The sequence below is a fragment of the Scardinius erythrophthalmus genome (assembly GCF_964197995.2).
Source record: "Scardinius erythrophthalmus genome assembly, chromosome: 14".
NCBI lineage: Eukaryota > Metazoa > Chordata > Actinopteri > Cypriniformes > Leuciscidae > Scardinius > Scardinius erythrophthalmus.
The window spans coordinates 1,812,566-1,834,839 of record NC_138234.1 but is presented as its reverse complement, the minus strand read 5'-3'; the positions used below and the strand labels follow the sequence as shown (position 1 = coordinate 1,834,839).

General features: G+C 39.4%; 2 protein-coding genes across 4 annotated transcripts in view; both read right to left on the bottom strand.

Annotated features, from left to right (window-relative positions):
* Window positions 1–1,846: 1,846 nt before the first annotated feature.
* pparda (peroxisome proliferator-activated receptor delta a) lies at window positions 1,847–13,453 on the bottom strand. Of its 3 annotated transcripts, none has more exons than XR_014031587.1 (9): window positions 13,287–13,453; window positions 8,947–9,316; window positions 8,673–8,812; window positions 7,846–7,984; window positions 7,474–7,676; window positions 6,693–6,755; window positions 5,180–5,423; window positions 3,470–4,261; window positions 1,847–3,281 (listed from the first exon to the last, which is right to left on the bottom strand). XR_014031587.1 is itself a non-coding variant. In XM_081385172.1 (8 exons), exons 2-8 carry the CDS (start codon window positions 9,290–9,292, stop codon window positions 4,014–4,016), a joined length of 1,527 nt encoding a protein of 508 aa, XP_081241298.1. In that variant the 5' UTR covers window positions 9,293–9,316; window positions 13,287–13,443; the 3' UTR covers window positions 1,848–4,013. The 3 variants fall into 3 exon arrangements, 1 of the variants encoding a protein (XP_081241298.1); XR_014031588.1 differs by having other exon boundaries at window positions 6,549–6,755; window positions 13,287–13,443; XM_081385172.1 differs by having other exon boundaries at window positions 1,848–4,261; window positions 6,549–6,755; window positions 13,287–13,443.
* A 105-nt stretch (window positions 13,454–13,558) lies between these two features.
* Window positions 13,559–22,274, bottom strand: part of def6b (DEF6 guanine nucleotide exchange factor b) — a 29,699-nt gene continuing 20,983 nt past the window's right edge. The window contains exons 8-11 of the mRNA XM_081384711.1: window positions 20,541–20,707; window positions 16,333–16,531; window positions 14,464–14,554; window positions 13,559–14,392 (exon numbers count right to left, since the gene is read on the bottom strand). Of these exons, the coding sequence (XP_081240837.1) occupies window positions 14,205–14,392; window positions 14,464–14,554; window positions 16,333–16,531; window positions 20,541–20,707 (645 nt within the window). The 3' untranslated portion in view covers window positions 13,559–14,204. The remainder of the gene's footprint in view (window positions 14,393–14,463; window positions 14,555–16,332; window positions 16,532–20,540; window positions 20,708–22,274) is intronic.

Genomic DNA, 22,274 nt, shown 5'->3' with positions numbered 1-22,274 from the left:
TCAAAACACCCCAATGACCCCCTAAGACACCAGTGACCCTCAAAACACCCCAATGATCCCCTAAAACACCAGTGACGCTCTAAAGCACCCACCGAAACTCAAACACCCAGATTATTCCCTAAATACATTACGACCCTCAGAAACACCCCAATGATCTACTATAACACCCAGTAATCTTCAAAAACGCCCACCAAAACTCAAAACACTCACATTACTTAATGACCCTCAAAACACATCAATGATCCCCTAAAACACCTAGTGACCCTCAAAACACATCAATGATCCCCTAAAACACCAGTGACCCTCAAAACACCCCAAAGACCCCCTAAAACACCTAGTGTCCCTCAAAACACCCCAATGACCCCCTAAGACACCAGTGACCCTCAGAAATGCCCAGAAACTCCTAAACACTTAGATAACTACCTAAATACTTAATGCCCACCAAGCACCCATAGGCTGTACACAAGGCTAGTCAGAACACAAATGGCCCCATAAAGTACCCCGAACACCCTAAATACCCACTAACCTTCGATAATAACCAGAACACAACTGACTAACTAATACACTGTTGACAACCCACTGACGCCCTAAAAATACTTATTGACCACCCCAAACAACCAGTGTACCTATAAAACCACCACAATGAAACCTTAAAATAAGTCTCATAATCATCGTACATGCACTCAAATCAGAGATCAACCTGACCGTCAAAAATCTCACATTAGGCTACTCGGAACTCTTAAGCATCCTAAATGTCACCATAAATACCCACTGACCTTCAAAAATACCCTGTAAATAACTAACAACTAAGACACCCTTCGGACCCTGCAAAACACCCCAATGACACCCTAAAAGTATGCAAAAATATTGACCCTAAAAAAAAATCAAAAACGCTGATCTTCAAATACACCTCACAGTCACATCAAGCTTTGAATACAACTTACCCTCCACAGGACCCTAAATCACGCCCTAAACACCCACTTATCCTCAAAAATAGCACAGACCTGACCATCCACATAAAAAAGACCACAATGAACACTTAAAATACTCAGCAACACTAAATCAACAACAACAACCTACATACACTCAATCTGACCCTCAAAAACACCCCAATCTCACATTAGGCTATTTAGAAATCATAAGGAACCCTAAATGACACCCTCAAACACCATAAAACACTTTATTATACTAAAAACTAGACTTACTATTGAAAATATAAGCCACTGATCCTCCAAAACACCCCAGTGACGCCCTAAAATTCCCACAAGCTATCAAAAATGTCAAAAACACCCAACAATCTCCTAAAACACTCACTGACTCAAAAACACAGCCATCTCACATTAGGCTACTCAGAACACAACTGGCACTCTTAAGCACCCCAAATGACACCCTAAATACACACAGAGCTTCAGAAATACCAGTAGACCCAACAAAACACCCCAATCTCACATTAGGCTATTTAGAAATCATAAGGCACCCTAAATGACACCCTAAAACACCATAAAACACATATTATACAGATGACCACTAAAAACACCACACTGATCATTGAAAATACACCAGTAATCCTCCTAAACACACCCCAATTACACCCTAAAATTCCCACAAACCCCCCAAAATAACCACTGATGTCAAAAACACCCAACAGTCTCCTAAACACTCATTGACTTTCAAAAACACCCCTTACAAACACACACACACACACACACACACACACACACACACCAAAATACCCTGATGACGCCCTAAAACATCCACTTACCTCATCAATAATCCAGTGACCCCTGTGTGAGCATAAGAGATGTTCATTTGGTTAGCAAAATCATTTATGAAACAGCCCAGAAGATCAGTCTGTGAGGTTTTACCCTGTAGTTTTATTCAGATGTTTTACAAAAGCCTGTAGAAAACATCACCCTGCAACAGTTCAGTCAGTTCTTGTCCACATCGTTCACATAACCAGGAAACAAAGGCCCCTCGGACAGGAAGACTCGCGCACATTTCACCGGCACTCGTTTCCGGGTCAGAACGCACAGATTCACAGCATGTCATGTCTACATGAGCCAGTTAGCAGCACCAATATGACACCAATGAAATGAAATCAGACTGAGGCCTAAAATGCGCTTAAGGTCAAAGGTCACAGCGATATATGACGTGTTGTTGATCGTAACCTCTGATTCGGGAAACTAACTAATAAAGCGTAATTAAATAATATTTATATAAACTCTGGAGTCAGATATTCAATCACTGATCTGAACTCTGATATATAAATGTGATCACAGTATCATTTCTTAGAAACACAAACATAAACAATTAAAAAAAACGGAAAGTTTGAGGTTTTAAAAGTTGTAATAATGTTCGGTCAGTTCAACCAGCTGGTCTTAGCTAGTCTCATAGCTGGTTTTTGAGAGGTTTTGGGCACTTTTTTTTGGCTGGTTAGACTGGGAGACCAGCTTAAACCAGCAGAACATCTGGTTTAGGCATTGGCTTTTCATCAGCGATCGAATTTTCATATCTTGAAGCGTAAAGGATTCTTTTAAAAAATGTTTTTTTTATGAAGTATGCGTGTGCAAACACTTCTAGTTACAGTTTCACGTATTGTTTTGTTATGAAACGCGTCAGAAAACAATTTATAAAACAATGCAAGTACGTGCTGCATTCTCAGTTTCGCCACTGGGGGCGCTAGCAGACATTAGCGCAATCAGTCTTCTTCTACGGTCAGCTCAACTATGATCAAGACGCCGCAACAGTTAGAAGTCTTGCTAAGCAGGTTAGTTAAAGCTAGTTAAGCTGTTGAAACGTTTATATGTAGCTAAGAGCTAAATAATCTTGCTTGATAACGTTAGCATGCTTATGCATTGCGTATTTGGCCTTCAAGACTTCCAAACATAGCAAAAGGACGTATAAAACTCAACGTTATAAGCTTCCGAACCGACCTAAAATAGATGGAGCAAAATAGGTTTCGCTAGTAGCAGAAACCTTTCATATTTCACGTAATTTGGCGGAAAAGCTTTTGTTGTGTAGCGCTAACATTTTTCGCAATTTTTTTCCGGAAGATTATTTGTAAAAAAAAAAAAATTTCATGAAGTATGCGAATGCAAACGCTTCTAATTACAGTTTCACTTCATAAAACAATGCAAGTACGTGCTGCATTCTCAGTTTCGCCACTGGGGGCGCTAGCAGACATTAGCGCAATCGGTCGTCTTCTACAGTAAGCTCAACTACGGTCAAGACGCCGCAACAGTTGGAAGTCTTGCTAAGCAGGTTAGTTAAAGCTAGGTTAGCTAGGTTAGCTAGGTTAATACGACAATGGCGTATTGGGTGTCTGAAAACGCAAACTTTTGAAAACGGGCTTCAAAGCGCAAGTTTTTGAAAACGGTCTCCGTGTAAACAACAAAAACGTGAATCTCTGAAGACGATAACGTCATGCTGATGTGTATTACCTGTTCAGTCTATAGTGTTTCAGCGCCACCTAAACATCTTGTTTCATAACGTTAGCATACTTCAGTTGCGTGTTTTTGGCCTTCAAGACTTGCAAACGTAGCAAAAGGACAAAGGACGTACAAGTAAAACTCAACGTTATAAGCCTGCGAACCGACCCAAAATAGATGGAGCAAAATGGGTTTCTCTAGTAGCAGCAACCTTTGATATTTAACGTCATTTGGCGACGTTTTTCCATATCCCCCCCCCCCCCCAAAAAAAAACAAAACAAAACAAAACATCCATAAACAAATCAAAAAATCATTGTGTCGTCAAAAACATTGTGAATAGTTGAACAGGAATGCATTGCTGCGATTTAAAGATTCGGTTAAAGAGGTTGTGAAGCATATGTGAGGCAGATTTGAGCAGCAAATGAGGGTCTTTATTGCGTTTACGATGACGTCTCTCGGCCTGCTTTAGAGTTCAGTTCAGTAACAAATCATCCAGTCGCATAAGATCCAAAGAGTTTTATAAAAGTAGCAGCTCGAGAGCTGAAGATCACAGTGATTTGGTCCGCGAGCCTGGAATGGTTTGGGTCAGTACATGTCCCTGTAGATCTCCTGCAGAAGCGGGTGCAGCGACGTCTCGGACTCCGTCTTCTTGATCTTCTGCACCAGCTGAGCGTTCTCCGTCACCAGTTGCCGGAGATCGGCCAGCTTCTGCAGGAGTTTGGGGAAGATGAAGCCGGCGTCGGGGTGATTGAGCGTCAGGTGCTGATTGAGGGCCTGGAGGATGTTGTCCTGGATCTCCTCCACCTGATGGACGTTCATGAGTCCTGGACGATCTGCGCTCAAGGAAACATGCACAAACCACTTTTACTTCTCTTACTGCAGTTCCATTATGAAACTCAGACACCCAGATTACTCCCTAAATACTTAAAGGAGAACTCCGATCAATTTTAACACTGAGCTAATTTTTTTGTACATTTGGAGTGCTGTCAATACAGAGAACAACGACAAAAATCAGTGTTGCCTACACCGAGTTATTCTATTTTTAAAATGTGCACCCTGTTGACTTCAAATGGGGCAAGTACTAAACCTGCTTTTAGATTTTTAAGATTCCTTCTGAGTGAACACGAGTGGATCTGACTGCAGTAGATGTAAAAGATATGTATAAAAATTATGTTATTTAAGCCAGCGCAAATACCTGTGTTTACATCCTGTCTTCGGTTGAAGTCCAAAGTAGTCGATTGCTGAGTTCACGCGCGTGATCATCGGTAACTAAACCTATGCGCGTGAACTCAGCAAAAATATAATTTTTTTATATATAAATTACACATTTTTCTTAAATATATACAAGCATGTGTGTGTGTTTATATATTCAAATTTAATTATACACAGTACACATACATATATTATTTAAACACAAACTTTTATTTTGGATGCGATTAATCGCGATTAATCTTTTGACAGCCCTAATATATATATATATATATATATATATATATATATGTATATATATAAACTGAGACATAGTTAATCTGGCTCTCTTATTTAAAAAAATAAATAAATTGGCTAGTAGACGTTCTGAATGGCTGGTAACTTAAAAATTTTGTGGCCAAATTGGCTTGTGAGTGAAAAAGTTAATTACAAACCCTGCCCATAAAGTCTCAAAAACATCCTACATGCACTCAAATACACCCACAGAGATCAACCTGACCATCAAAAACACCCCAATCTCACATAAGTCGACGAAAGCTCACCTCCACACAGGATGATGGCGGCCACGAACAGGGCGAGGTCGCTGTCGTCCAGCTCGAGAGCGTTAAACTTCACCGCAAACTCGAACTTAGGCTCCATGATCTCGCTGAAGGGTTTGCGAAGACTGCGGAGGAACTCCCTCGTCACGAAGCCCCGCCCATTCGCCACCAACAGCCCGTCTTTATTCATGAGCGACGGCAGCATGGCGAAGATCGCCTCGTGGACGCCGTACTTCAACAGCGTCACCTGGGGAGCAAAGGCAAGCTAGTCAAGAGTCGAGAAAACGTACAGTTCGTAAAAACAATTCTTGCGTAAAACAAAAAATTGAATTTCGTTCATATGTGCACTCAAAATGTACAGTTGAATGACAATAAAAAGTTATCTATCTATCTACTAGTGCTGTGTTCGAAATTGCCCCTTACACCAAAATTTTCGTATGCATTTTTTCGTATTTGTCATTCGGTGGCTCTGAATTGTCAAAATATCTCTCATAATGCTTGCTATGGATGCGAAAAACGCAGGAAAAATCGAACCTGATCCGTTTTTTTTTTATGACGGACGAAAGTTTCGGGGGCAGTGTGTAAGCGTGATTGACACAACGTGAGGTCTGTTTATTTTTTATCGTGCAAAAATTTTGGACGAGAATTTCTGACTTTATTCTGAATTCTGCTATGGAAACTAGAATGTATAAACCGTAATTGAACAATTTAATAACCAATTAAAAAGGAATTTATACCTGTATGATATTACGCTGGTCCAGCAAGGTTTGGAAAATGATGGATGATTGATTCAGCTGCGGCGCCATCTCCTGGCGAGACGCGGGAATTCATTCAGTGCGCGACTCTCACAGTGCATTATGGGATTGAATGAATGCACTCAATTTACGCATTATTTAAGGGGCTATTTACACTAAATCGTTTTCAATTAAAAACGTAAAACTTTTTATGCGTTTTGGCCGTTCGTTTACGCGACAATGGCGTATTGGGTGTCTGAAAACGCAAACTTTTGAAAACGGGCTTCAAAGCGCAAGTTTTTGAAAACGGTCTCCGTGTAAACAACAAAAACGTGAATCTCTGAAGACGATAACGTCATGCTCATGTGTATTACCTGTTCAGTCTATAGTGTTTCAGCGCCACCTAATGGCCTGGCAGCAGAATACAGCATTTTTTATCGTTTGCGCGGATCCATGTGAATGGGTATTGTTTTGACAATGCTGTCGTCTGTACGCGGAAAACTCAAAGGAGAAACTTCTCAGTTTTAAGCATATCGTTGTCGTGTAAATGTACCCTAAGGGTGTAGGGTACGATTTCGCCTAGGTTTAACGAAAAAAATCATTTTCGTGGATTACACATCATGTCCTGATTCCGTTACCTGGTCGTTCAAGAACAGGTCGATGAATCCCGGGATGCTTTTGGAGAACTCAGTGAGTTCTCGTACGGTTTCCACGGTCGTGCATTGACAGCGGTAAAACACATGCACGCCGATCTCCTTGTTGGGCGGAGCTCCGTTAATCACCTGATTCCAGACCAGCCCATTTTCCGCCTGCCACAGCGAGTCCATGTCATGGATGACAAACGGCTGGAGGACACACAAAGAGAAACCGGTTTGTTTTTCTCGAGCATCTTCATTGACAATGTTTTTTAAGGGATAGTTCACCCAAAAATGTCATTAATTACTCACCCTCACGTTGTCCAAAACCTGTAAGACCTTCGTTCATCTCCGGAACACAAATTAAGATATTTTTGATGAAAACCGATTGGGGGGGGGGGTGTGTGTGCTCCATTGACAGCTATTTAATTAACACTTTCAAGGCCCAGAAAGGTAGGAAAGACATTGTTAAAATAGTCCGTGTGACTGCAGTGGTTCAACCTTAATTTTATGAAGCAACGAGAAAACTTTACGACTAACAAAATAACGACTTTATTTAACAATTTCTTCTCTGAAGAAGAACACGAATGTGAACGCGCGTCGGAGACTGATACGGAAGAGAAGAAATTGTTGAATAAAGTCGTTTTTTTGGAACGCTTCATAAAATTAAGGTTGAACCACTGCAGTCACATGGACTATTTTAACGATGTCTTTCCTACCTTTCTGGGCCTTTAAAGTGTTAATTAAATAGCTGTCAATGGAGCCCCCCCTGAGCCATCAGTTTTCATCAAAAATATCTTAATTTGTGTTCCGAAGATGAACGAAGGTCTTACGGGTTTGGGACAACATGAGGATGAGTAATTAATGACCGAATTTTCATGTTTGGGTGAACTATCCCTTTAACGTTTGGCGTTTCTCGCGGGGTTACCTGGCTTGCGTTGGTCTTCCCCGTCAGGATGTTGCGAGCTTTCTTCTTGGTCATGTTGAGATTCTTCAGGTAGGCGTTGTTGACCCGTTTGGCGAGAGACTTCAGATCTGAACCGCTGGAGGTCTGGGAGCTCTTTTCCCCTGCTAACATCCCCGCGACTAGCTTACGCTTCTCTGCCTCCGGCATCCGTCCGTATCGGATCGCTACCAACACAGAATCACAGTCAACACTGATCATATGTTTAGCGTTCATATAAACACTAATCAAATTCATTCATCCGATTGAAACAAAAGTTGTGCATGTAAACACAGCCACTGTAGTGTAGAAGTCAATATTTTATTGTTCGCGTATGTCTGTTGTCGTTTCGCTTACCGTCATGAGACATCCCGAGCACCACGCACTTTTGAAATCGACAGAACTGGCATTTATTCCGACTTTTCTTTTGGATCTTACAGCTGCGCTCACACTTATCATATTCCAACTTCATTCGAATGGTCCTCCGGAAAAATCCCTGAGAGACACAGAGACACAGTTTTCCAAACTAAGAGATTTTATGGAGTATGATGGGAGCATGACCTCTCAGTGGCGTAAAGTATTTGAGTAAATATAATTAGTTACTGTACTTGAGTATCTTTTTGGCTACTTTTTAGTTTTACTATCAAAGATATTAGCAACTTTTACTCTCTACTTGAATACATTTTTGAACAAGTATACACTGCCATTCAAAAGTTTTTGATCAGTAAGATTTTTTATGTTTTTAAAAGAAGTCTCTTTTGCTCACCAAGGCTGCGTTAATTTAATTAATTGATTTAAAAAAAAAGAGGAAAAACAGAAATATTGTGAAATATTATTCCAGTGTAAATCATCTGTTTTCTATGTGAATATATAGTAAACTGTAATTTATCCTGTGATCAAAGCTGAATTTTCAGCATCATTACTCCAGTCTTCAGTGTCACATGATCCTTCAGAAATCACTCTAATATGATGATTTCATGCTCAAGAAACATTCATTATTATTATCAGTGTTGAAAACAGTTTTTATTTCAGGATTCTTTGATGAATTGAAAGTTCAAAAGAACAGCATTTATCTGAAATAGAAAGCTTTTGCATTGAAATTGGTGACTTTTTCGCTGCAAGGTATCTGTACTTTTACTCAAGTGTGGTTTTCAGGTACTCGTTACACCTCGGTGACCTCTGACCTTGCAGCCCTCACAGGCATGAACGCCGTAGTGGAATCCCGAGGCTCGGTCTCCACAGATTCGACACTCCATGTTAAGCCCCGCCCCCTCGTCTCGGCCCCGCAGGAGCTGCTCTGACAGAGGCGACGCTTTGTACAGATCTACACACACACACAGAACTGCATTTCTATGCGAGAATCAATCAAACACTTCATGTAACTTCATGAAATTGTGCGAACGCGTTTAAAAGTGTGCGAAAGTAATCACCCCCCATAACCACCATCATCATCCTCACCTGTAGAGGTCGCTGTAGGTTCAGGACTGGTTGTCGAACGGCTCGTGTTGCTTTGCTCTTCCAGTTCGTTCGCCTCATGTCGATTCGTCTCCCAGTTAAGCTCCTCCCCCTGAGGCTCCTCCCTCACATCCAGCTCCAGGTTAAGCTCCACCCCTCCTCCAAGTTCACAAAGCACATCCTCAAATCGTTCGTCATCAGGCCCCTCCCCCTGGCTAAGGCAGGGTGAGGAGTCTTCGTTCGCCACACAGACTCCACCCACTGCCCCGGGATTTCTGGGTAATCTGCTCCTCCCGGCCACAAAGGCCGAGTTTCTTCCGTCCATCTCCAGAAATTCAAACACGCTCATGAGCCGCCGCGGTCATAACAGCATCTGTGAGAGAAACACACGTTTTAAAAACTGGAAAACACACATTTTATGTGCCTTAATTAATTTCTGCAATTCTTTCAAGACATTATTCTAATGATGAAATGGTTTGTTGAACACAGTTTTCGTTTCAATGTTCTCATGTTTCCTATTGAAATTTCACTAGAATTACACTTACATATTGATTAGCTCAATTACAGTTAAACCAACATTCATTCAGACTCCTTCAACATTTCTCACATTATCACAGTTTATTCGCTATAGTTTAGAGAATGGTAATAAAATATGAGCAGAACTCAGTTGATATTTGACTGGTTTTGTCCGTCCTTCTGTTAGACCGTCTCACACATGAATTATGTTGACTGTATAATTTTAATATAAGACTATTTAATGAAAAAGTTTGTAGATTAGTTGGCACAAAAATTGTATTTCTTTAACTTCTGTCTGGAAAAAAAAACTACATATATAACTTAGACTATATAATTATAACTAAGTAATGTTAATATTATACCCAAATGAGCTTTTGTGTGTTTTGGGTAACACTTTATTTTACAGTGTCCTTGTTACATATATTTACCATAGTAATAACAGTAAATTATTCTAATCAATTAACCCTCAACCAAACCCTAATCCTACCCTAACCCTATAGTAAGTACATGTAGTTTATTAATATTACTCAGTACTTAAATATATAATTACACTGTAACAAGGACACCTTAAAATAAAATGTAACCGTCTTTTGTACTGTAAGTTGTTCATGAAGTCCAAACTTAAAAGTGCCCGAAGAGTGTGTGTGTGTGTGTGTGTGTATTCGAGGAACAGTTGAAATAACACATCACTGATTTGACAGCTGTATCGTGTTCAGAAGACACCAGAAACCTGTGGTACGCCCACCCCCGACCGACTGACGCACTGCATTCTGGGAACTAACACAACACACACACCAGCTGCAGAGACATGAAACTTCTGCGACTGAACCAAAAGCAAAGCCCAAATGTTCACAGACTGTCTTCAGACCTCTGACACACACACACACACACACACACACACACACACACACACACTGATCGTACAGACGAAAGCTCTGTGAGTGAGTTTCTCAGTGTCAGTTTCAGCAGAAACAAACAATGAAAGCGTCAGAATGAGGAGCAGAGGTCAGTCAGGCCCAGCACTGGAGCGGCTGCAGGCACAACAACATGCCTCTCACTGGAGCTCAGCACATTTCACCACTCAAACTCTGAAGTCTGTGAACTGCGACTGTGTTTCCACATACGCCACACACAAACAAACATCGTAGTCCAGCAAGTTTAGAAAACATATTTTAACATCCAAAAGAAAATAATAATTGAATCACAAGCTAGCGTTGTGATTGGTGTACGTATGAATTACATTCACTCAGTAATTGGTGGGTTCAAAACCAAACTAAAGAAGTATAATAAATAATAGTCACAAGTTTTGTGTTAGAGTTGGTCTACAGTCTTGCTTTACAACAAAACTAAAACAAAACAAACTTTTAGGGTTAAAGGCTCGTTCACACCAAGGACGATAACTATAGCGTAAATAATAAAGATCTAGTTCTAAAAATCGTTCTAAATGTAAAAGAATGACAGAGTCCTCACCACAACTATAGCGATACAAGGAACATTAACAGCCAATCCAACAACTACAACAGAATTACAGAATTACAACAACAAGCTTCCCAACAAACACACCAATCCCGATCCCACTCTCACTGGAGCTTCACGATTGGTCAGAAGACTGAGATGTGGGTCAGTGTGTGGATCAATGAGTGTGTTCAACTTCAAACACACAGCAGATTTCCTAAAGAGCTTCGTTACAACAGAATTCACATATAGCAGCGTGAGGTCAAAGGTCACCGTGAAGCGTGCCACATGCTCACCTACTATGCATGCTACTCCTGCAGTATAGTAATAACTTATTTAAATGCAAGAACTTTATTAAACACAAAATACTTGTTAATGTTCCTGTAGTGTGCAGCACACTAGTTTACATTCTGAAAGCTCAAATGACCTTTTGACCCCTACAATGTGAAAGGCAGACGACCTTTGACCTCTTATAAAAGGCCCAAACCACCAATCAGGTCAGATCTGTAAGAGCAGAGGATCATGGGACTGGAAGCAAGCACTTGAAGAGGTTAAAGAAGTCTCCATGGCAACAGCAGCGCTGATGTCACTTCCGTACCGGCGTGAGGTTAACGAGTTAATCAGAAATAATGAGTGACTCAGATTGACAGCTGCTCGTTAGACCCGTTGACCTGCGTCTCTCGTTCGTTTTCTCCTGGAGAACTTCAAAATATCCTTCAATAAAGAGCCAGTATCAAACCTTCCGGATGAAAGATCTTACAAAATTCACAAACATTCTACAAAAAGTTTCTAGCAAAGGGTAAAAGTATTTAATAACTCATAAAACAACGTAGCCTACTGTCGTACCTAAAATGCATTGCGAATGACATAAAACAAAACCTTACTTATAGCCAATGATACATGATATAAAACATTTTAAATGTACGATAATAACATATATAAACATAAGTAGTTACATCATTCGCAATGCTTTATGGAAGTAGACAAGCGCTGCAGATCTTTGTTTCCATGGCAACAGCGACTTCTCTGATTGGCAGATTTCTCGTCAGGATTTTATCCAGACTCCTTAAAGGCCCCGATATTTGAATTCCACAACCTTTCCGGAAAGTTTGCTTTTGCACGCTGTTTCGAACACTTTGCTGATGATTCTTCCTATTCTTTTGTTTTCTGCCTGCGGTAACTACAAGTGAAACGTCACTGTGTATCAGATAAATGTGAATTGCACTTAAGATTCAATTATTGTTGTGCAGAAAAAATACATTCCCATTAATGAATGGGAAAACAGGCATTCTTTTAAAAGTGCATTATATTTAGGGTAGTGAAATACGTCCCGGGTCACTAAAAAGCCCAGGTATGCGTTTAAGGGTTAACTACAAAACATTAAGTATAAAGACATAATCAGAAAAAAAAAATAAAAAATCACATCACTTACAAAATTCACACAGAACTAGACTGGGAAAATCACAAGCCAAGAAAGGAAGGAACCTGCCGCTACAGACAGACAGACGAGGGAAAGAAGAGGAGGAGAAGTGTGTGTTCAGTAACCACACCTGAGATGTTCAGACCCGACACACTTCATATCTCTGAGATGTTTCTGGAGGTCCGTCACATACAGAGCCGACGATGTGTTAATATTAAGCGGCAGGTCGTGACCTTTCAGGGTCAACGAACGGGTCCCACCACAAACATCTCAAAGTTCACATCAACATATTATTTTTTCGGGTCTGAGAGGGGGCGAGTATATGGCCTTGATGGCTTCTTCATGTTTGTATTTTTATATAATGTTAGACCTGTGATGAATGAAGCCACTTCAAACTGATTTCCAGTGATTTTACAGCCGTTCCTGGAGTTTAGTGAGTGTTTTTATCAGGTTAGTAAATACACACTCTGTGCCAGTGTGTCGCAAGAGCACAGATCGTCCCAAAATCACCCCAAAACAACTTTCACCTACAAAAAGCACATATCTATCTATCTATCTATCTATCTATCTATCTATCTATCTATCTATCTATCTATCTATCTATCTATCTAATATCTCTCTCTCTATATATATATATATATACACACCTATCATTTATTATCTATCTATCTATCTATCTATCTATCTATCTATCTATCTATCTATCTCTCTCTCTCTCTCTCTCTCTCTATATATATATATATACACACTATCATTTATTATCTATCTATCTATCTATCTATCTATCTATCTATCATCATGTCTTTAATTCTTCGCGCGATCTGTCAACAGAAAACTCTCTATGAAACTTTATCTGCGCGTAAACTTCATGGTCTCTCAGTAAATAAACCATCAGAGTCTCATATGACTCAAACGCTCAACATGACAAAAAACAATCGGGAAACAAACTTACGAGAGACTTTTACCGCGTCAGAATAACGTACGATCCCGAAAGTCTATTCCTCCCGTTCGCGTTATTTTCCAGACGGATCAGCGAGGATTCGCTACATGTGTCATGTTTACCGGGACGCGCTTCATCAAACGGGAACGGGATTCCCGACGGCGCGAGCGCTCCGGATCACACGCGTCACGGCTATGATGTCACAGCGGCTCTTTTCATTTAACCCTATACGAACCTCGTGTGTGAGTGTATGTGTATATCGTTCACATGTGCTGCCTGCATTTGAGAAAATGTCATTTTAATAAGTTGCTCTTTAACTTCATCACAAACAATATCCATTTACTTTGAGTTTTCGCGCTCACTTCCGGTCATCGCCAACAGGTGGCGCTGTTCGCCACATAAAACACACACAAAAACAGAATGTCTGTACCAGACTGTAAAAAATAAGGTCTGTACAAAGTTGAGCGATTTTTAAATGTTTGTTAAATGATTTTAGTATCCAGTTAATTATATAAACGATCAAAACGCATTGTTCTCTCATGTAGGAGATACTGCCTTTATAGATTATTGTCATTACTGAAGTTAACACGAATGAAATAGTGTTTCTTCAGTATTTGTTGAGTAAGATTATGGATTATAAAATATTTTAAAGACTCACATTTTGTTTTTCAAATCATTTATTCTCTTTCAAGACAGTGAGCGAGAGATAAAGATCAGTTCAACACAAGCACAGCATCTTCTGCTGACACAGGAAACAGGAAGTAAAACCACAAGTTTCACCTAAAAAAAACAGCTTGAGTCTCTCAGACAACAATAATATCAAAACACATTCATATTTCAGTAATGATTACAGCTCTGAATCATTCACAGTCAGCTACGTTTGCTATGTCAGGTCATTTTTCAGTCAGGTTTATCACTGTTATGTCAGGTTTATTTAACGTCAAGGTCGGTTGGCTCTGTGTTTTCGTTGTTGCCACAGTCCATATTCTCGCCGCTGCTGTTCTCTTCACATTCGAGGTTGTTCTGTGCGTCTTTCATTGGAGGTCTCGATTCGGTCTCGCTGACGGAGGGGACGCGGACCGGAGGGGCGAGAAGATTACCGGAGGACGCTCTCCTTTCTTTAAGAAAAATAGAAATCAACACATGTTCTTGTTGCATTCAAAACGCATAAACACATAAAGACACAAACCTCCAGGGCCGATGGGGTGCATCAGGCGGTTCATCTGAACGTTCCAGTGTTTAACACTTGTGCTGGCCTGGCGAAGTTTACGCTGGGCGGCCTGTGGACGACACGTTCATGAGTGTGGACACAGCTAACAGAAATACGTTCTAAAGGCCATTTCGCACCAACAACGATAACTATAAATACAGCTATAATGGAACTATGTTATACGTTAACTATATTAGCTCCACACCGGCGGACGATAACTATAACGATAACTATATTAGCATCCACACCAGCGGACAATAACTATAACGATAACTATTTTAGCATCCACACTAGCGGACGATAACTATAACGATAACTATTTTAGCATCCACACTAGTGGACGATATTTATAACGATAACTTTATTAGTGTTCACACCAGTGGATAATAACTATAATGATAACTATATTAGCTCCACACCAGTGGATAATAACTATAATGATAACTATATTAGCTCCACACCAGTGGATAATAACTATAATGATAACTATATTAGCATCCACACCAGCGGACGATAACTATAACGATAACTATTTTAGCATCCACACCAGCGGACGATAACTATAACGATAACTATTTTAGCATCCACACTAGTGGACAATATTTATAACGATAACTTTATTAGTGTTCACACCAGTGGATAATAACTATAATGATAACTATATTAGAGTCCACACCAGCGGACGATAACTATAACGATAACTATTTTAGCATCCACACCAGCGGACGATAACTATAACGATAACTATTTTAGCATCCACACTAGTGGACAATATTTATAACGATAACTTTATTAGTGTTCACACCAGCGGACGATAACTATAATGATAACTATATTAGCATCCACACCAGCGGACGATAACTATAACGATAACTATTTTAGCATCCACACTAGTGGACGATAACTATAATGATAACTATATTAGAGTCCACACCGGCGGACGATAACTATAATGATAACTATATTAGCATCCACACCAGCGGACGATAACTATAACGATAACTATTTTAGCATCCACACTAGTGGACGATAACTATAATGATAACTATATTAGAGTCCACACCGGCGGACGATAACTATAATGATAACTATATTAGCATCCACACCAGCGGACGATAACTATAACGATAACTATATTAGAGTCCACACCGGCGGACGATAACTATAATGATAACTATATTAGCATCCACACCAGCGGACGATAACTATAACGATAACTATTTTAGCATCCACACCAGCGGACGATAACTATAACGATAACTATATTAGAGTCCACACCGGCGGACGATAACTATAATGATAACTATATTAGCATCCACACCAGCGGACGATAACTATAACGATAACTATTTTAGCATCCACACTAGTGGACGATAACTATAATGATAACTATATTAGAGTCCACACCGGCGGACGATAACTATAATGATAACTATATTAGCATCCACACCAGCGGACGATAACTATAACGATAACTATTTTAGCATCCACACTAGCGGACGATAACTATAATGATAACTATATTAGCATCCACACCAGCGGACGATAACTATAACGATAACTATTTTAGCATCCACACTAGTGGACGATATTTATAATGATAACTTTATTAGTGTTCACACCAGTGAACGATAACTATAGCGATAAATATATTAGAGTCCACACCGGTGGACGATAACTATGTCCCATGAATGTTTTTGTGCTAAAGAACATTATTAAAGACCAGATAACTTGAGTGAACGTTCTATTAACGTTACTGGAATAACTTTGAGAGAACGTTGCCACAAGCTCTGAGGACGTTCCCCGTTAGCTTGGGAGGAAGACGTGATAAACACAACACAAGCTCACCGCGATGTCCTGGTCCACTCTGCGTCGACTGGCCCGCACTTTGTCCAGTTGCTTCTGGGCCTCGTCCAGATCCTGGGACTTCTTGTCCATCTCCAGCTTGAGCTCCTGCTTCTCGCGCTGGGTTTGCTGGAGCTGCTCCTCCTGCTCCTCCTGCAGCGCTAGCAGCGACTTCACCTTCTCCTCCTCCTCCGCCAGCAGCCTGGAAACACCAGCAGCACTGTCAGGCTAAACGCTAGCGTTAAACTAAATGCCAGCGCTAAACTAAACACTGAAACATGGCAAACTAAACCTAAACACTAGATTAGAAATATCAATGGTAACAGCTAAACACCAGAAACATCTGCTAGCAGAGATAAACACCAGAAATATCACTGCTAACACCGGAAATATTAATGTCTGTTAGCACAGCTAAACAACAGAAATATCTCTATTAGTATAGATAAACACCAGAAATATCGCTGCTAACACAGCTAAACACCAAAACACATCTGCTAACACAGCTAAACACCAGAAAAATCACTGCTAACATAGATAAACACCAGAGATAACACTGCTAGCATTGATAAACACCAGAAATATCACTGCTACCACAGCTAACACTGGAAATATTAATGTCTGTTAGCACAGCTAAACAACAGAAATATCTGTACTAGCATAGATAAACACAAGAAAATGTTTACTGCTAACACAGCTAAACGGAAATATCAAAGCTAACACAGCTAAACACCAGAAATATTAATGTCTGTACTCTGTTAACACAGTTAAACACCAGAAATATCACTGCTAGCATAGATAAACACCAAAAATATCACTGCTAACACAGCTAACAATATCAATGTCTGTTAGTACAGCTAAACACCCAAAATATGTCTTCTAGCATAAACACCAGAAAAAAATATTACTGCTAACACAACTAAACCCGAAAATATCAATGTTAACACGGCTAAACACTAGAAACATCTGCTAACACAGCTGAATATTAGAAATATCACAGCTAGCATAAACACCAGAAAAAATATTATTGCTAACACAGCTAAACACCGAAAATATCAAGTTTAACACCGTGAAACACCAGAAATATCTGCTAACACTGCTAATTATGCCATAAATATCACTGCTAACACAGCTAAATTCCAGAAATATTACTGGTAACACAGGGAAACGCCGAAAATATCAAGGTTAAAACAGTTAAACACCAGAAATATCACTGTTAACACAGCTAATTGCTGGAAATATCAATGTAAACACAGCTAAACACCAGAAACATCTGCTAACATAGCTAAACATCAGAAACACCACTGCTAGCATAGATAAACACCAGAAATATCAAGTTTAACAGTGAAACACCAGAAATATCACTGCTAACACAGCTAAACATCAGAAACATCAATGCTAGCATAAACACTAGAAATATCACTGCTAACACAGTGAAACAACGGTTAACACAGCTAAACGCTAGAAATATCACTGATAAACGAAGCTGAACACCAGAAACATCAATGCTAAATGCCAGAAATTGATCAGATAAAGCTAACGTCAATGTGTGTAGCTAAAACGAAACATCAGTGTTAATACTGAACACCAAAGCTAATGGTTCATCAACAAAATGTTTAAAACAGTGTTTAAACTGAAAACTAGCACTGAAAAAAAAAAAATCAACTTCAGAACTTGTTACGCTGTGTTAAGTAACTCAGACGTTTAGAAGAGAAACGAAGCGTTAAATGTCAGCGCTAATGCTTAACTTTTGTTTATGTTTATTTATCAAGTAAAACAACAGCTAGGGTTGGAAATCAGTGTGTCTGATAAACTAGTGACGATAATGTGGTAAAAACTGTTGAGAAGACACACATTTTATCTAAACCAAACCAAAGCTCAGCTGACAGGAAGTGTTACGTATACTGTGTGTGTGTGTGTGTGTGTGTGTGTGTTTAACAGCCTTATTTATTATTATTATTCAGACAGGGACTAAATGTGTCCAAACCTCCTTTAGCGACTTGATTAAACATCAAATATAATTTATAAATAAAGTCAATGATATATATAAATATATTAGGTGACACTTTATTTTACAGTGTCCTTGTTACATATGTTACAGTAATTTACCATAGTAATAACAGTATAACAGTAAATTATTCATAATTACATCAGCCAAACCCTAATCCTACCCTAACTCTATAGTAAGTACGTAAGGGATAATGTATAGAGAGGCGGTCGTTATAGCGAATAACAACCCGGACAGGCTGAACAGGTCTTGAATCAGCCTGAAGGGGTTGTTATTCGCTATAACGACCGCCTCTCTATACATTATCCCGCTTATTACATGGCTACCTACAAAATAAATAAATAATTTGACACGAATTATTGATTTAAAAAGGAGTTTATTGATTTAAAAACGATTGTATTGCTTCCGCCAAAGAAAATAGTCCGTTCCGCGTCCATAGCAACGCGCTGTTTTTCATGGCAACGGTCTGTTATACTTCGCAGCGGTCTGTTATCAAGAAATAACAGACCGCATTCTACATTGGAATTCAGCCGAGCCATGTAATAAATGTAGTTAATTAATATTACTCATTACTTAAATATATAATTACACTGTAACAATGACACCTTAAAATAAAGTGTAATCAAATATTATAATTTTAAAATAAATAGAAAAAAAATCATTTACTTTTACTGTAATTGTATATTATTAGAATATTAATATAATTATATATTTTATATAATTTATATGATTATAATACATACATAAATATATATATAAATATATGCAATAAATTAAATATAAATAAATCTATATTCTAAAAAACAACCAATCAATATACACTAATTTACACACACACACACACACACACACACACACACACACACATATATATATATATACAGTACCAGTCAAAAGTTTGGAAACATTACTATTTTTAATGTTTTTGAAAGAAGTCTCTTATGCTCATCAAGCCTGCAGTTAAAAAAAAAAAAAAAAAAAAAAAAGTAATATTATGAAATATTATTACAATTTAAAATAATGGTTCTCTTTTTTAATATATTTTAAAATGTAATTTATTTTTGTGACGCAAAGCTGAATTTTCATCAGCAAGTACTCCAGTCTTTGGTGTCTTATGATCCTTCAGAAATCATTCTAATATGATGATTTGATACTCAGTTATTATCAGTGATGGAAACAGTTGTGCTGTTTAATATATTTTATTGGAATACTTTTTTCAGGATTCATTGATGAGTAAAACGTTAACAGCATTTATTCATAAAAACAGCATTTATTCAAAATAAAAACATTTCTAACAATATAAATCATTACCATCACCTTTTATCAATTTAACGCATCCTTGTTGAATTAAAGTACTAATTTATTTAAAAAATAGATATTGTTCCCAAACTTTTGAACGGTAGTGTATATTGTTACAAAAGATTTCTATTCTAAATAAATACAGTTCTTTTTAACTTTTTATTCATCAAATAATCCTGAAAAAAGTATCTCAGGTTATAAAAAAAATATTAAGCAGCACAACTGTTTCCAACATTGATCATAAATCATCATATTAGAATGATTTCTGAAGGATCATAAGACACCAAAGACTGGAGTACTTGCTGATGAAAATTCAGCTTTGCATCACAAAAATAAATTACATTTTAAAGTATATTAAAAAAGAGAACCATTATTTTAAATTGTAATAATATTTCATAATATTACTGTTTTTTTTTGTTTTTTTTTAACTGCAGATGATGAGCATAAGAGACTTCTTTCAAAAACATTAAAAATAGTAACGTTTCCAAACTTTTGACTGGTACTGTATATATATATATATATATATATATATATATATATATATATATATATATATATATATATATAACAATGGAGGTTTAGGTCTATATAAGTTCATTTAAATTAATAGTTATGATACAAATGTGTGTATATATTTAAAACGTTAGAAGTCTAGATCTGTACGTTATCTACATCTCATTTGCATAAATATATTAAATGAAAATGTGTGTGTGTACATTTGTGGGTTTTTAAGTGTGAGGGCGGCGCTTCCTTTGAGAGTCACTCACAACCTTACTGTCTCTCTCTCTCTCTCTCTCTCTCTCTCTCTCTCTCTCTCTCTCTCTCTCTCTCTTTCTCTCTGTATGTCTCTCTGGTGTGTGTGTGTGTGTGTGTGTGTGTGTGTGTGTGTGTGTGTGTGTGTGTGCACCTGGCCTGTGTGTATCTGTACGTCTCTTCCTCTTGTCTCGCTCTGATCTGTTGCTCGAGAGCTTCTTGCAGTCTATGATGAAGATCTTCCAATTCTCGGATTCTCCGTCGCTGATGTTCGGCCTCCAGATCTCGAACCGCCACCTCCGCTCGAAGATTCGCACGCGCCTGACACACACACACACACACACACACACACACACACACACACACACACACAAGCTTGAGTTCAGTTTGACTGTTCGTATGGGACTTCCTCTTCGTGTCTGTTGCTCTCTGTGCAGTTGATGCAGTTTTTCCCACTTTTAGTTGTACAAGAATAATTGTTTTTGCTACTGTACCTTTAAGAATTACATATATAAAACTTTCAACTTTTATTTATTTATATAGCACATTTAAGTGCTTCACAGTTCTAATTAAAACATACATATATATATATATACATTTACCAAGCCTAGTCAATGAAGGCATGGCTACACATGGATTCGCCCTACTATGAGTTCGTTTACCATCGAAATGATTTAGAAGCTGTTATATTAAGGTACAAATCTTTAAGTCTCGACTCGCCAGCTGATTAGCAGGACGTTCGTACAAAGAGTAAATTAGACGAACGCTTCCTGCCATCTCGTTCACAACCTCAGTGCCGGGGCCTTACGTTTTATCCCGACCTCCACACCAAGGTGTCTTGATCGTGGGAGAAACCAGTTTCCTATAGAGTTTAGAGCACAAACATCCAAATATTCCTCTATACTATAAAGAGCACGGTTACGGGGAGATGCCAAAGGTGGAAGAGACACTCGCGAGCTATCTCTCCCCTGAATCAGCATCTTCCCTAAAGGCCCCGGTATTACCCACCAAGCCAGTTAGAACGACTTCATCCGTAGTGGGTAAGGCTTACTCGGCCGCTGGTCAGGCGGAGATAGTGGAGTTGAGTTGTTAGGAGATATGGATGAGGGCGGGGGTACTGGCCTGCATCAGATTGTGCAAATTGCATTTGTGAACTGCATCAGGCCACAGATCTATCTCTCCGGGCCACCAAGGAGACGGTTAAATCCACTGAGAGGCATCTATGGCTCAACCTGAGCAATATAAAAGAGAAAGATAAGAACTTCCTTATGGATGCACCCCAGTCACTCTCCGGCCTCTTCGGTGACTTGGTCGTTGAGAGGTTTCAGGAGTCAGAAAAAAAGGCGGCCGCTTTCCAGAAACTCTTGGCTCTCATATCTCCGGGCCCCAAACATCGAAAGCCAGCTCCTCACTCCGTGCCACGCAGAAACAGAGCGTAGCTTCCCGTGCTCCCCCTCAGAAATATTGGGGACAGGGAAAGCGCTCTCAAACGCAGTCTTCGAGGGGGTAAGACCGATCTAAGGGACCATCATTATTTCCAAGAAGGCTGCCGGGGAAAAGGTCCTGATGCCCGAGGGATCAGGCCGACGAGGGCAGTCTCCTCCGAGGTAAAGCGGTTAACACCTCATTATATGGTGCCTGCTTCCCTTCGGTGCCCTCAGGGGGCCGTTATGCTAACCCCGCCACCTCGTGTGTTTTGGGGCGCAGCGGTCTCCGGTGAGCACATATTTTAGGGTCCACCCGGAAACGTAGTGGTCCTGGGATGCCCGCCCCCTCCAGGGAGGGTCCTAGAGCAGTCAGTTCGGTCGTTCCCTGCCGGTTCGCCGTTACAGGGTGTCGGGCTCATTGTCTCGAGAGGCTGGTACCACTAGTAGAATTTTTGGTAGCG

Coding starts and splice junctions, on each gene's coding strand:
- pparda (XM_081385172.1), bottom strand. CDS start 9,292: ATGAGCGTGTTTGAATTTCTGGAGATGGACGGAAGAAACTCGGCCTTT. Junction 7,985..8,672: donor ATGCCTGTGAGGGCTGCAAG/GTCAGAGGTCAC, acceptor TGTGTCTCTCAG/GGATTTTTCCGGAGGACCAT. Junction 4,262..5,179: donor CGCCATCATCCTGTGTGGAG/GTGAGCTTTCGT, acceptor CCTTGAGCGCAG/ATCGTCCAGGACTCATGAAC.